This window comes from Meles meles, chromosome 4 (genome assembly GCF_922984935.1).
Source record: "Meles meles chromosome 4, mMelMel3.1 paternal haplotype, whole genome shotgun sequence".
Lineage (NCBI taxonomy): Eukaryota > Metazoa > Chordata > Mammalia > Carnivora > Mustelidae > Meles > Meles meles.
The window spans coordinates 7,134,055-7,147,707 of record NC_060069.1 but is presented as its reverse complement, the minus strand read 5'-3'; the positions used below and the strand labels follow the sequence as shown (position 1 = coordinate 7,147,707).

Here is a 13,653-nt window from a genome sequence, read left to right as displayed (position 1 = left end):
AGATTTATATATGTGACCCTTAAAGTGGACTTTCTGGCAATTCTTCAAGGTTAACTATCACCTAAAAATCTTAATATTCCTCCAGATTTATCACTGTAGCAACCATTTTTTTACCCAGCTTCAAATGAACCCAGACATACAATGACTATATAAAATGCACTATATATCAGTATCAAATTTAGAATATGTTGCTAACTCAACTTTAAAAAAATCAGCAATCTTTAGGCACAGAGCATCATACATGATTGAAAAGAGACCACTTCTGCTATGAATCTGCCCTAGAATCCATGAGTAGGAATAATGGATATCTACCAGGCCATCACACATATCTGCTTTTGATGAGACTTTCCTCTAGTGTACTAGATGCTTAGATACTGCTCCATCACAACACAGGCTATGTGAAGGTAAATGTTAAACTGAATGGTAAGGACAAGGAAGGAAAGGGAAAAGGATGTTCACAAGATCTCTTGAGAAAAGTATCTATTCTTAGGTAGAGCCTAATACAGAAAATACATCAAGGGCAATACTTGATTACAAGACAACTGGTCACCTCTGAAAATACAACTGTTCCTAAAGTAAATCCATGTGTTATTCCTCTTTTCCAGAAAATACCAGGACTATCAATATAATATTATTAAATACAACTAAAAAATATTTTCTTAATGTTAATAATATTAAACTTTAAATCTTTATTTCCTAAAATCTGAATGATCCTTTCACCTCTCCAGCTTTTCCTTAATGTCTTTGTATCTGTCTTATATCACTTAAAAGTTAGCACTTAATGCTAACTTTTATTTAGTTAGTTATTTTTTACTGAAGTATAGTTGCCACACAAAATTACATTAGTTTCAAGTATACAACACAGTGATTCAACAAGTTTATAGTTAGCTACAATCTGTCAACCTATAAAGCTATTCCTCTTAAAATGTGAATTTCATTTTTGAATAATAAGTCTAAGGTTGTTGATGTGTAAAACTGCAACGATAATGGAAATGAATCAATACTGGGAATCTAAGCATTTTTCTAAAATTAGCAGTAAAAAAAATATAAAACAGAAAGTTTTCCATACTTCTAAAAATGGTAAGCATTCTCTGAAAACTGTACCTTTCTCTTTGATACCACAGTAGTTCAGAAGCCCACTCTTCATGGGTATATTATGAATGTGAGTTTTTTCTGCTCAAACCTGCTCAGGGTGTGGCAATGACTTTCCCTGACACTGGGCAAACAAGAGCAGTAAGAAGCACTCTGCTGTTGATACAGTATCTGGGTAACTCTGTAGATTTCCCTCCTTCTTCTAGGTCATCTTTAAAGTTCACAAAATAATACTGTAAAGGCACAGGAACCCATTTTAATTTACTCTACACCCTAAAAACTGTTCAGATACCTTAAAGAGTCTCCTCACTGCTATAAGCCATACTGATAAGATTAGCATGGAAGTCATTTCCTTGACTTGTTTTTCCCCAAGAAAATGTTTTTTAAACACAATGTAATACTGTAAAGACAAAAAAAGCACCAAGAAAGAAACTTAATTGTGCATTTCTGATTGCATTTAGTCTCTTAGTAGGATGTAGTCTCTTAACAGCAGAATTATGTTAGCTACTATAATTACGTAAATAATTGAAAGAAGATATAAATCAAGAAATCTACTTTCAAATAAAGGAAAAGAAAGTTACAGAAAAAAAATCTATGGTGGTATCTACATCTGATGAAAACAGAATAAAAACAATATCCAGAAATTCTTAAGAATGCCTAAGATGATGTCATATCTTGAAAATAATAAAAGAGATTTATAACTAGTCAAAATCTAGTTGTGCGCATTTCCTAAGCTTAACAGTTAAAAGCTGACATTAACATTATAAGAATCTTGACATACTGAAGTATTGAATCCTTCCAGTAAAAATTGTGAAAACACAAGTAAGAGATGCAATGTATTATTTTTAAGATGGAAAACATTAATGTATTTCCAAACAAATCACATAGCACTTTAAGCTTTAAGAAAAATGCAGAAATGTTAAGGATCTTTTAAAGGACAAAGAGAATGCCCTCTCCAAGGCAGAAATAGGTGTTACATTTATACCTGAAAAATGTATTTTACATGTATGGAGACTCTGGTGAGAGTGGGGTTACATTACTGATTCTATATATGACTATGTATAAAGTTTCTCAGCCCCAAAGTACCATATTAAATGTAGCTTTTGAATCCCCAACTCCATCTATAAAGGAAAAACAGGAACAGAGAATGATTATATGTACATATTTTCAATACAAACATTAAAAAGCAATCTTTAACATTTGTGTTTTAATATAAGAATTAAAAAAGTAGGTGCGCCTGTGTGGCTTGGTCAGTTAAGCATCTGCCTTCAGCTCAGGTCACCATCTCATGTCCTGGGATTGAGCCCTGAGCCCAGTGTAGAAGCTCTTCTTCTCCCTCTCACTCTCTCTCTCAAATAAATAAAATCTTAAAAAACAAAGAAACAAACAAACAAACAACCTCAGAAAGTATTCAATCCCAGAAAACTGAAAAACGGATTTTTACACTAATACCTGTATCATAGTCATAGAAAACAGAACAGTGTTCCTATTCTTTTTAATATTAATTATCCAAGGCCAAAGATATTTAGGGAAAAATATATAAACACATATATATATACTTAAAAAGAAATGAATTACTAAGAATCTAAAGAAGAAAAATCTGAACATTTTAGGGGTTAACCACGTTAAATGTAAATCAATGGGTACTCTCACCATCACATTCTAAGTACAGCAAGATGCATTGGGGTCACACAGAGAGTTCTAGGAAGTTTATGCCAAGACACACTAAAAGTAATTATGATTTTAAAGTAAGTCTCCTGTTAAGTTGCTCACCATTAAGTTCACAGCGATTTTTTTAAAAAATAAAGCTGTCAAATACTCAGACAGCAACAAGATATTTAGTAAAACTACATTCTGAGAGAAGACAAATTCTTACATAAAATATGTGAATTCTTGCAAAATTTCTAAAATACCATAACCAGGGGCGCCAAGGTGGCTCAGTCATTAAGCGTCTGCCTTCGGCTCAGGTCATGATCCTAGGGTCCTGGGATTAAGCCCTGCATCAGGCTCCCTGCTCAGCAGGAAGCCTGCTTCTTCTTCTCTTACTCCCCCTGCTTGTGTTCCCTCTCTTACTGTGTCTCTCTCTGTCAAATAAATTAAAAAAAAAAAAAAAATCTTTAAAAAACAAATAAAATACCATAACCATAAAAGTAATTCTGAGTATAATTGTGAAATATTTGCTTAACTAAATCATGTATCCTCAAACTTAAACTTTACCAGCTAACACAGAACAGTGTACCCGGCTGAAGAGATGTAGACCACATTATTCAGGGATGTATTATTAACTATAGTCTCACTGGTTGAAACTGTATTATCTAATTTAATTTTTGCTTAGGTGTTCCTGTGAAATATTTAATCATAAATGTTGTAAAAAAACAAATTCCAATTACTGTTTAAAAATACAATGGAATGCCTACACAGAAATAAACAAATACATTAAATTAAGCAAAGTGTGTTTTGGGGGCTTCCATGTGCAAGCAAACAGCACTACTGGCCATCTTGTACAGCCCCTTGAATTATTACCTGTCAATTAATTAATAGCTATCAATCAATACTCCTTTTTCTAAGAGAACAATCAAACAATCCCCATCTCTTGAAGTTACATGGCATATCTGTCATTTAAGAAACATCCATTTCCTGCCCATTAAACTAGTTTTGAGTCACCACGACTGCCCCTTCATTTCTGCTAAGGCAATTATGCTATATTTCAATGAGTAACAAAATCATAAATTCCAAAAATCAACCACTGGAAAAATAAAAAGATCTCAAAGAGACAGGTGACTTAATATTCCAAATCAACAATAGAGTAAGATTTTAAAAGAAAATATTCAACAAAGTTTCTTTTACTTTTTTACTTTCAAAAATGTTCAGATACAAGCTTTTCTATTAAAGGGGTAGATTTGAAAACCATACAGTACTAAGTTTAACTGATACTGTTTTAAAGCTATGTGCTAAAACCAAAGTTAAACTCATCTGCACCCCTGTGAAAACAATTTTGCTTAATGTAAAAGCTGGTAAAGAAATATAGCTGTAATTCAGAACTTCTAAATAAAGATCTAGCAATCCCCCCAAACTAATACCATATCAGCAATCCCCCCAAACTAATACCATAGCAATAAGAATATTTGGTCCCTAATGATACTCAATACAGCAGCAGTATGCTAGCTTAAAATCAAACTCTGCTTTCTCTTTTCATATTATTTGAGAAAAATCAAAATCAAAAACAAAAATGCAACCCTTCCCTCCCCTCAAAAAAGTTTATCCTGAATTATACAGGTGGGTCCTAAATGCAAGCATATGTATCTCCATAAGAGAGAGGCAGGAGTTTTAAGAGACCGACACACACAGAGGAAAAGATGATACGAACATGAAGCAGAGCGATCCAGCCAAGAAGGATGCCAACAGCCATCTGAAGCCAAAGAAGCAAGGAAGGTTTCCCCTTTAGCGCCTCTGGAGGGAGCATGGTCTGTCTATACCTTGACATCAGACATTTAGCCTCCAGAACTCAACTGTGAGAATAAATCTCTGTTGTTTTATCACCAAGGCTGCAATAATTTGTTATAGCATCCAGAGGACACTAATACACCGAGGAAATGACTGTATTAAGAGAGTGATCCTTAGAGCATCCAAACTTAGAAGTAAAAGGGTAACCCTATACTGTAAGTAAAATATACTGATGAGACACAAAATACAATGATACAGTAAGCCCAATTTTTACAGTTGAAACTTTGAAGCAAACAATTCTGTAAGATTTTACGTGATGACGCTAACATCATTGAGTGGCCACAGAGGGGAACTGTATAAGCAGTTTTTTTTCTTTTTTTTTGTATTTTTTAAAAATTTTTAAATTTTTTTAAAATTTATTTTCAGTGTACCAGAATTCATTGTTTATGCACCACACCCAGTGCTCCATGCAATACGTGCCCTCCATAATACCCACCACCAGGCTCACCCAACTTCCCACCCCCTGCCCCTTCAAAACCCTCAGATTGTTTTTCAGAGTCCATACTCTCTCACGGTTCATCTCCCCCTCCAATTTCCCTCAACTCCCTTTTCCTCCCCATCTTCCCATGTCCTCTGTATTATTTCTTATGCTCCACAAATAAGTGAAACCATATGATAATTGGTTATTGGATATGATAATTGGATATGATAATCTCTCTGATAAGCAGAAGTTCTACCTAATCTCTACCTGTTCAGCTACAATAATAAACTGCAATAAGCAAGAGAAAGGAAAATAAATCCATCTTTCAAATCAGACTAAAAAGCGAGAAGTTAAAAGCAACTTAAAATACCTGCACATTACCTACAAGTAAACATTGCTTCTGAAACTATTCATCAGTAAGTATAAAGGATCCAGTCTATCATCTGCTTTGGTGGGCAGAACTACTCAGAAACTGACAAAAGGGAAGAAAATGACATCTGGGGAATTATAAATAACACAGGTCATAATGTCGAAAAAGGCTGTTTGAAAAGAAAAAAACAATAAATCTTTATCATCTGGCAACCAGTTGGTCATTCTGAGACTTAAATAAGAAAAGAAAAATAATGAGCTCTGGAAACCTCTCTAAGCCTTAATATCCACCTTTCAAACTGGGGTATCAGTACCCAGCTACTTCTTAGTGTTCACAGCTCCCTCACAAGGGCCATTCTGAGGATGAACTGTGATCACACAGGGAGAGATCATGGTACGGGTCACAAATTCTTTCCATAAACTGGCTGAATGGAGCTAATGACACTTGCTTTCTCAATGAAACACGTCAGGGAACAATTACCAGATCTAAAAAAAAATTTTTTTAAAACATAAAACCTGTTGATGTCCAGGAATCCCAGCACTTACCACATCACTAGCACTGGAGAACTCATTATTAACAAGACTTTCCAGAGCCATCCACCGAACTGGCCTGTTTTCGTTGTCCCCTAGACAGTGATAATCCATGGGAAACAAGTCTCGGGAGAGGGCATTGTCAGTGATCTTAACTTGGAGTGTGTCATCAATGCTGAAAAGTAAAGACATGAACATTAAATACAATTGGTGTACTTAAAACATATGGATCACAGTCACTCTAAAATACCATATAATGCCCACTGTGACTCCTGGACAAAACCCCAAATCCAGAGAAAACTAAACATGAAATGACAGTGACAAGCTCATGGCACCCACACACAGTTCCTAGCAGCCAGGTCTTTGTGGATAACTTCCCGTCTGGCCAGATAGCTCATTCCACAGGCAATCTGAATAGCCATGTGTACCAGGTCTTGTTGAGAAATTGCCTGTGGGGGGGGAAAAAAAAGACGTTTGGAGGTAGCACAAAAATGATGATGGCTTATTTTATCCCACTTATTTTATCCCACAATCCTTCTTTATCCCAAAAGACACAATACTTCTTAATCCCAAAATACTTCTTTACACCTACACTAGAGTTTTAAAAAGCTACTTCTTGAAAAAAAAAAAAAAAAAAAAGCTACTTCTTGACCAAGAATATTTTCCCATAGCTCTCTAATATCTGTATCTACTACAGTCTTACCATTCTGTAATGTAACTTATCATTTACTTCACTGCCCCTCTCATCTGTCAGGTGTAGCTCCCCAACATGCAGCACATAAAATAGCTGCTCAATAAGTATCTGTTTCATGAATGCCAGATTCTCAAGGTAAAATTTCAAATACTTCTTATTCAATAATCTGTTCTTTTCTTAAAAACTAAAAAAAAAAAATAGTTTTTATTAGATGATCTCTGGGGACCGTTTTCAAGCTAATAGAAGTCTACAGCTCTTGCTACTGATGTGCTCCTGTAGAGCCAGGATGCCAGTCCTGTGGGCTGAGGAATGAAATTCTTCCTCAGGTGATACTGATGGGCTACGGCCTCCAACAACTTGTTGGAACCCTGGCTTTAATCCTGACATATTAAGTCAAACACCCAATGCAGCCTCTGAATCCACTTTCTCCTGGCAACTGTAGTAAGTACATTATAAACCCTAAAACAAACTTAATGTGGCTACAATTTACAGTAAAACAAAACACCAGCTAGGCTTTAGGACAACTACCATCATGCATCTAGAATGTAGCCAAATGCTTCACAGCTACGTACACAAACAGTGAAGAGAAGGAAACTCTTAGGTGACTGACATCTTAAGCCAAGCATATTAAAAGTAAGTGGATTATCTCCAAAATCCAGACTTCCAGTCACCACCAGGTTTTGATACAATACGGACCAAATGACTCAGTCAAATGTGTTTCCATTCCTAGAAGGGAGATCTAGTACTAGTACCTTCAAAGAGTTATCAGAAAAATGACTGAGATGGTGTTAGAGTTGAGGTGATTATAAAAAACACACAATGGATAAAAAGGAAAAACTTTAGCATCAGTAAAGTGCAACCTTCAAGACTGGAATCATAAACCATCTTCCTCTAAATCAACAGGTTATAAATATCTTCTGGCACATTTTGAGTTTCTTTTTGCAGGCTTTTACACAGTTTATATTAAGAAGGTTAACATCTACTTTCAAAGATACAATCAGAAGTTCCTGGTAAATAATTGATATATGGGCAAATTTTCTCACCTGTGGATTATTGGCCTCTACTAATTTGCACTGCCGTAAAAACAATTTAAGATTCCCCCAATTCATGTAAGGCAATATCACCATGGGCTTTTCTCCTTCTTCTATGCACACATGCGTAATAGGAAGAAGATTTCTATAAAATAATAAGAAATCAGGAGAACAAGTGAAATCTAAATCCTCAAGGGCTTATTTTTAATAAAAAGTAATAAAGATAACCTAAAACAAAATAAGAAAATCTCAAACATACTTAAAAACATGATTACTATTAAAAATGTAGTAAAACTAACAAATGCCCTTTGAAATTAGACGTCAGTATTTTCCACATACGCACTTTCTTGACAGGGAAAAGCAGTAAATTCGAAGTTGTTTCCTGTGAACTGGATTCTCTGAAGACACACTCTAACATTACATATATGCACTAAATACTAAATCTTTACTCTGAAGGGGTAATCAGAGACATACAAAAAATGACTTGACGCATTATGACTGTATTATAATATCCCCTTAAGTCCATCAAAACATTAAAGAAAAAAAAAGGCAGACTATGGACCAGAATATGATAATCAAGAAGACCTCAAAGAGACTGGAACTGCCACAACAGCCAAGATGTCCTTAGCTGGTCACATGGGACTTAGAATCTGATTTCTAAATACTAAATTTACCATTTATGGATAGTCTGTGCAACTCTCTCTCCTGACCTTAGTTTCCATATCTCTAACATGGCATCACACCAACCACAAAATGCTGTTATGAATAAAGCCAAAGCACATAGTAACAGTCTTGTTTGTCTTTAAATTTCCATGGCACACATAAATACTTTTATCCTATTGCCTAATGACACCTCTTTCCACTGATATCTGGAAATTATTTTCCTTCAAGGTTATGTAACTTTTTACTTAATTATCTCATTGATAAAATCATTAAAATCCCTCCAGAAGAAGTAACAAGGTGCATGAACATGTTTTAAAGTACAAACGGCTGGTTTTCATTCTGCCCTTTTATAAAGGAAAGGATAAAGAGGAAGATCTGGGACCTAGAGGAAGAGTGGATGAGAGAAGAAACTGGTTCTGTAGACAAGAACAAGGCAGACAAAGGGAAGGTTTTGTGGGGACCTAAGACAAGAACTGCATCCAATTCTCAGTCTTGCCCAGTGTGCTCACAGAGTGAGAGCTCGGAGGTACTCAGTGTTTAGAAGGTCACCAACAGGCAACTTAGGCCAATGGAAAGCCAAACTACAAGCAGAAAAAGAATTCAAGAGCACTGTGTTAGGAAGTACTTCTGATGTAATTAAAATAAGTTGTTATTAAAATAAATAAATTTTATTTCTACAGCTATTTTAACCTACAGTAAATATTATTCTCACAAAGTCCAGTGGAAAAAAGAATAAAGACTTTCAAAATGTTTTAAAATATTTCAATGCTTTACAATTCTTACTCAAGGAATGTTAAGACACAAAGTAAACATGTTTTGCATGTGGAATTATATACCACAACCAGTTGTAAAAAGTTAAATTCTAAAACAAGGCATCATTTCTTACTGAGTGTATTTTGTTTGCTTGATAAGCAAACTCATTAGTTCATTTTTATTCCTCAGGCCTAGCAGAGTTGCAAATGCAAAACTGGCACTTCATGAATGAGAATAAGAGAATGAACAAAGAAATGCACAGATACCCATGACACCAGGGATCAAAAAGAAAAGCATGGTAGGCCCTAATTCCCTTAAAAATGAAATGAACTGCTATAATGAGTGGAAAGAACAATAGTGTACTTTCTACATATTAACAATGTGTTTTGCTCATTAAAAATTAGGAGTCCTGGGGCTCCTAGGTGGCTCAGTCAGTTAAGCATACAACTCTTGATTTCAGTTCCTGTCTTGATCTCAGGGCTGTGAGTTCAAGCCCAGCACTGGACTCCATGCTGGGTGTGGCACCTACCTAAAAGCAAACAAACATACAAAAACCACAAAAACACAAAAAACCTAGGAGTCCTAGTATTACTGTATAGCCAGAAAGAACAATTAACTATGACCAAACTGTACAATCTGCTTCTAGAAGACTTTCCCCAAACAGAGTGTCCAGTATCAACCCTATTCAGCATGTGGAATTCCATCACCTAAGGGTGTCTTGGGGCTGCATTTCATCCTGATAGGATGCTTGCTGGAAAACCCTACACCTGAAAGCCACATGAGAAATGCTACAAATAGGGGCGCTTGGGTGGCTCAGTGGGTTAAGCCTCTGCCTTCGGCTCAGGTCATGATCCCAGGGTCCTGGGATTGAGTCCCATGTCAGGCTCTCTGTTCCTCAGGGAGCCTGCTTCCTCCTCTCTCTGCCTGCCTCTCTGCCTATTTGTGAGCTCTGTCTGTCAAACAAATAAATAAAATCTTTAAAAAAAAAAAAAAAAGAAATGCTACAAATACTTGCTTTGAACGTTTTTCTGCAAAAGCATATTTGGGCTACACGGGATATAAAACTGCTTCTTAGAAAATCCCAGCTTTGTCTCCCACTTCTGTGCTGAAGTGGTGTGGAACTTCTATCTAAGAATACAAGGTAGGTACCAAAGTACTAGATTAACATTACATACTAGTATTAAACACTTTTGACTCTTCCCTCTAGAGTCAGCGTAAGGGAACATCAAGCACTTCCAATACTGCCAAGAAGGACATTTCCAAATGACCATTACCCAATTCTTGTTTTGTTACTCAGAGGAAACAAAATGTGTTTTTTAGAAAATACAGTTTCAGGAATGAGTTATCCATCCATTCCTCTGTAAGTAAGTTCTACACTTGGACTGAAACAGGCCAATGGAAAATAACATTCTTCAACCACTTGACTTTAACCCTTCAGTCCCTCAGTACTATATGTTCATTTTTTTCAAAGGTCCCTGGGATTTTTTTATACTCAGTGAAACTAAAAAGTTTATCTCTTCATTATATTAATCAATGCCCCAAGTATATGATAAGCTTAATGAGGCAGCTGCCTCAGAATTTGAAACTAGAAAATCTTTTTTCTTCCCCAAGGAACATTTATGTTTCTTTCTCTTCTAATATTGAGATTTATGAACTTTTAATGGTTCCTCAGCTTGGCTGCCCAGAAGCTAAGAGATGTTTTATGTTCAATCACAGCAAAAATATTTGTATCTTTATTGTTGGATTATCTGTTTTTTCTTCCACCATTACAATGCCATAAACTCAGTTTGAATTCATCACCATTTTCTTGATCTTACTACTGCTGCCTTCTTTTTAGGTTCTCAAATTTTTTCCAATATGAACTGAAGTATAAATGATATTAAAAAAAAAAAAACTATGCATAGTCATCTTATTTTTTGGCAGAACCCAAGTAACTCCTTAAAGTACCCAGAAATTAAAATGCTTGCTGCATTTTGCATGCATCACTTTCACGTGTTTTTTCCCCAAGTCCATAAATATCTTCCAACAGGGATGGTCACTGTCCCATTTTTGTAAACATACACAACCAAATCTGCAAGAGGCATACAAATGAAGTTGACCTTACAAAAAAAAACCCCTAACCCGATACTAATACTGCAGCACAGTGCAGTACTATATAGAAGCTCTTTTTGTCTCAGAATGTAGAAGCTTTCCTTATAGCTCTGTGAAGACGACTGATAATCGGGTTTTTAAGAAAAAGTTCTTTATGTAGAACTATAAGTATTTTTTTTAAATCATACTATGACCTAACAACAAGATACTGGTTAAATAAAACAGTACATCCATTCAATGAGATGCTACATATCCTTTTAAAATGTGGAAATAAATTCAAAGTTACTTATATGAAGGGTTAGGTACATTTTGTTATGTTAAAAAACCTGTTAACCTTATCAAAGATAGTAATGGTGTTATGATTATTTAAGAAAACATCCTCTTGTTGCGGGGGGTGGAACTGCATGTTGGAAATGAACTGGAAGTGTTGAGATATCCAGTTTACTTTAAAATATTTCTACACTCGTAAATATCTACGTACCATCTGGATAGATAACAGACATAAACAAAAAAGGCAAAATGTTCACTGGTGTTAATTATGCTTGTCTTTGGTATTCTTTGTTTAAAAATTTCCTAGCAAATATTTTTTAGCATATATATATATGTATCACTATTCTATTTTTTAAAGGAAAATATGCATAAAAATATGTAAAACCTCTTGAAAGCTTAGCTATGTTTATCCAGATGTGGACTTATATACTCTCCTTTATTTTCCTTTTTATACTTTACTGCATTTTAAAATTTTGTACATTAAGCATGCATTTCACTTTGATACTCTTAAAAAAAATAACCTATTCCAAAAAGCTTTCAATTCAGAACATATCACAACATTCTTAAAATAAAAATGTAGCATACAATGTTACTATGCTTAACCTTTAAATGCTGGGTGGTTTCTTCTCTCACCTGTGATGAAGACCTCGTAGCTTACAACTTTCAGTGAGCATCATTGTCACCTGAATTTCAGAAGCTTGATCTATATAAAGAAAAAGACTAGTTTGTTTATCAACAGTAAAAATAGTCATAATAATTTATAAAGCTTCTCATCAATGCAACAAGAGAGAGAAAGAGAAAGGTTGGCAAATCCAAAATCCACATCCGAGCTCTACCCAGTAAAATACTGAACCAAGAGCAAAATCCAGAACACTGAAGTCAGGTACTATGAGTCTGTGTCCCATTCGCTCCTTAAAAGTAGAGCTGTCAAAGCAAAACCAAGGGGAATCATTCCCTCTTTCACACTTGCTAGTTCTGTCCACATTTCCAGACAGCTTCATTTAGTTTAAAACCTTTGTAGGCATGTAAAATGGGTAAACAAAGAGCCAAAAACTTGAAACACTTGATACTTCTTTGGAAAAAGGTGCTTCACACCAATGGAATAAACTCCTTGTCTAAAAACTGCTCAAAATTTCGGATCATTTAGGAATGGCAGAATGTGCCTTTATTTCTTTCTGTAATCTAAATAAATTTTAATTAAATTATGGCCAGGATGATTTGGGGACCAGTAGTGTCTTTATCAGACTGCAAACTAGTAACAGTTGGAGGTCTGCACCGAGTTAATAACTGTTTACTTTCCTGTCAAGGGTATGAAGATCTAAGTAAAAATATTTTAGGGCGTGTCATTTTATGCACAATTTTTTTCAAATTCTTAACTTTAATAAGCATACTCTATTAAGCAAGGAACACTTGAACTGGATAATGATTTAATAAAACTCTGAGTTGGGGAAAAATAATTTTATCCATTTAGTAAGAAAAAATGATTTTCCTGGATTCCTTTCCCAGTCTTATCCAAATCTTTTAATTTTAAATACTGAAAAGTTTATTTTAACACATATACATTTGAAAAAAAAATCTTTTAAAATACTTACATTCCAAAAAAATTTCAAGAAAAAAATGACAAAAAATATTTATTTCAAAATTACAAAATATTAGCAGCTATAAAACAAGACCCTAACACCAATAACCTCAAATTAATTCATTCTATGGAATTCGATTTTACAACACTCATTGTGTGAAATTCAGATTCCTAATTTTATTTCTGTAAATTTATATCAGAATACCCATTAAGTTCCGTGCAAATTTATGAAATTTTTAAGAAGCCAAACTGCAATTTCTTGCTTACGCCTAAAGGCAAAGGACAAAATCTTTTAAAAACTTACTTCTTGCATTTTAAGAAGCACTTCTAATTGTGTGGCACATAACAAAGCATATGGATTTGTGAAAGAATTTGGTCAGCCCTACGTATCTTCAATTAAAAAAATCGTAACATTCCAAAAGAGTAAATCTCAGAGATACCCAATCGTGTGGAGTTATCTAATAATTTAGAGGCAAGGACTGTGGTCAGTCCATTTCCTTTTCGTTTCTCATGCAAACCATGACCACATCTTGGCTAAGGACTCACTGTGCTTTCACTTATTTCCGGCTAGCTCAGAAGTAACATTATAATTACAGTGGTAAGGCATAGAAACAACCAAGTGCCTACAACTTCAAGTGTGTCCGGAAGGAGAAAT

General features: G+C 34.9%; 1 protein-coding gene across 2 annotated transcripts in view; it reads right to left on the bottom strand.

The window, feature by feature from the left end:
- Window positions 1-13,653, bottom strand: part of RYK (receptor like tyrosine kinase) — an 87,666-nt gene that overhangs the window by 16,887 nt on the left and 57,126 nt on the right. For both annotated transcript variants that reach the window (XM_046003025.1, XM_046003027.1), the window contains exons 10-13: window positions 12,053-12,122; window positions 7,655-7,787; window positions 6,257-6,366; window positions 5,933-6,092 (exon numbers count right to left, since the gene is read on the bottom strand). In XM_046003025.1, the coding sequence (XP_045858981.1) occupies window positions 5,933-6,092; window positions 6,257-6,366; window positions 7,655-7,787; window positions 12,053-12,122 (473 nt within the window). The remainder of the gene's footprint in view (window positions 1-5,932; window positions 6,093-6,256; window positions 6,367-7,654; window positions 7,788-12,052; window positions 12,123-13,653) is intronic.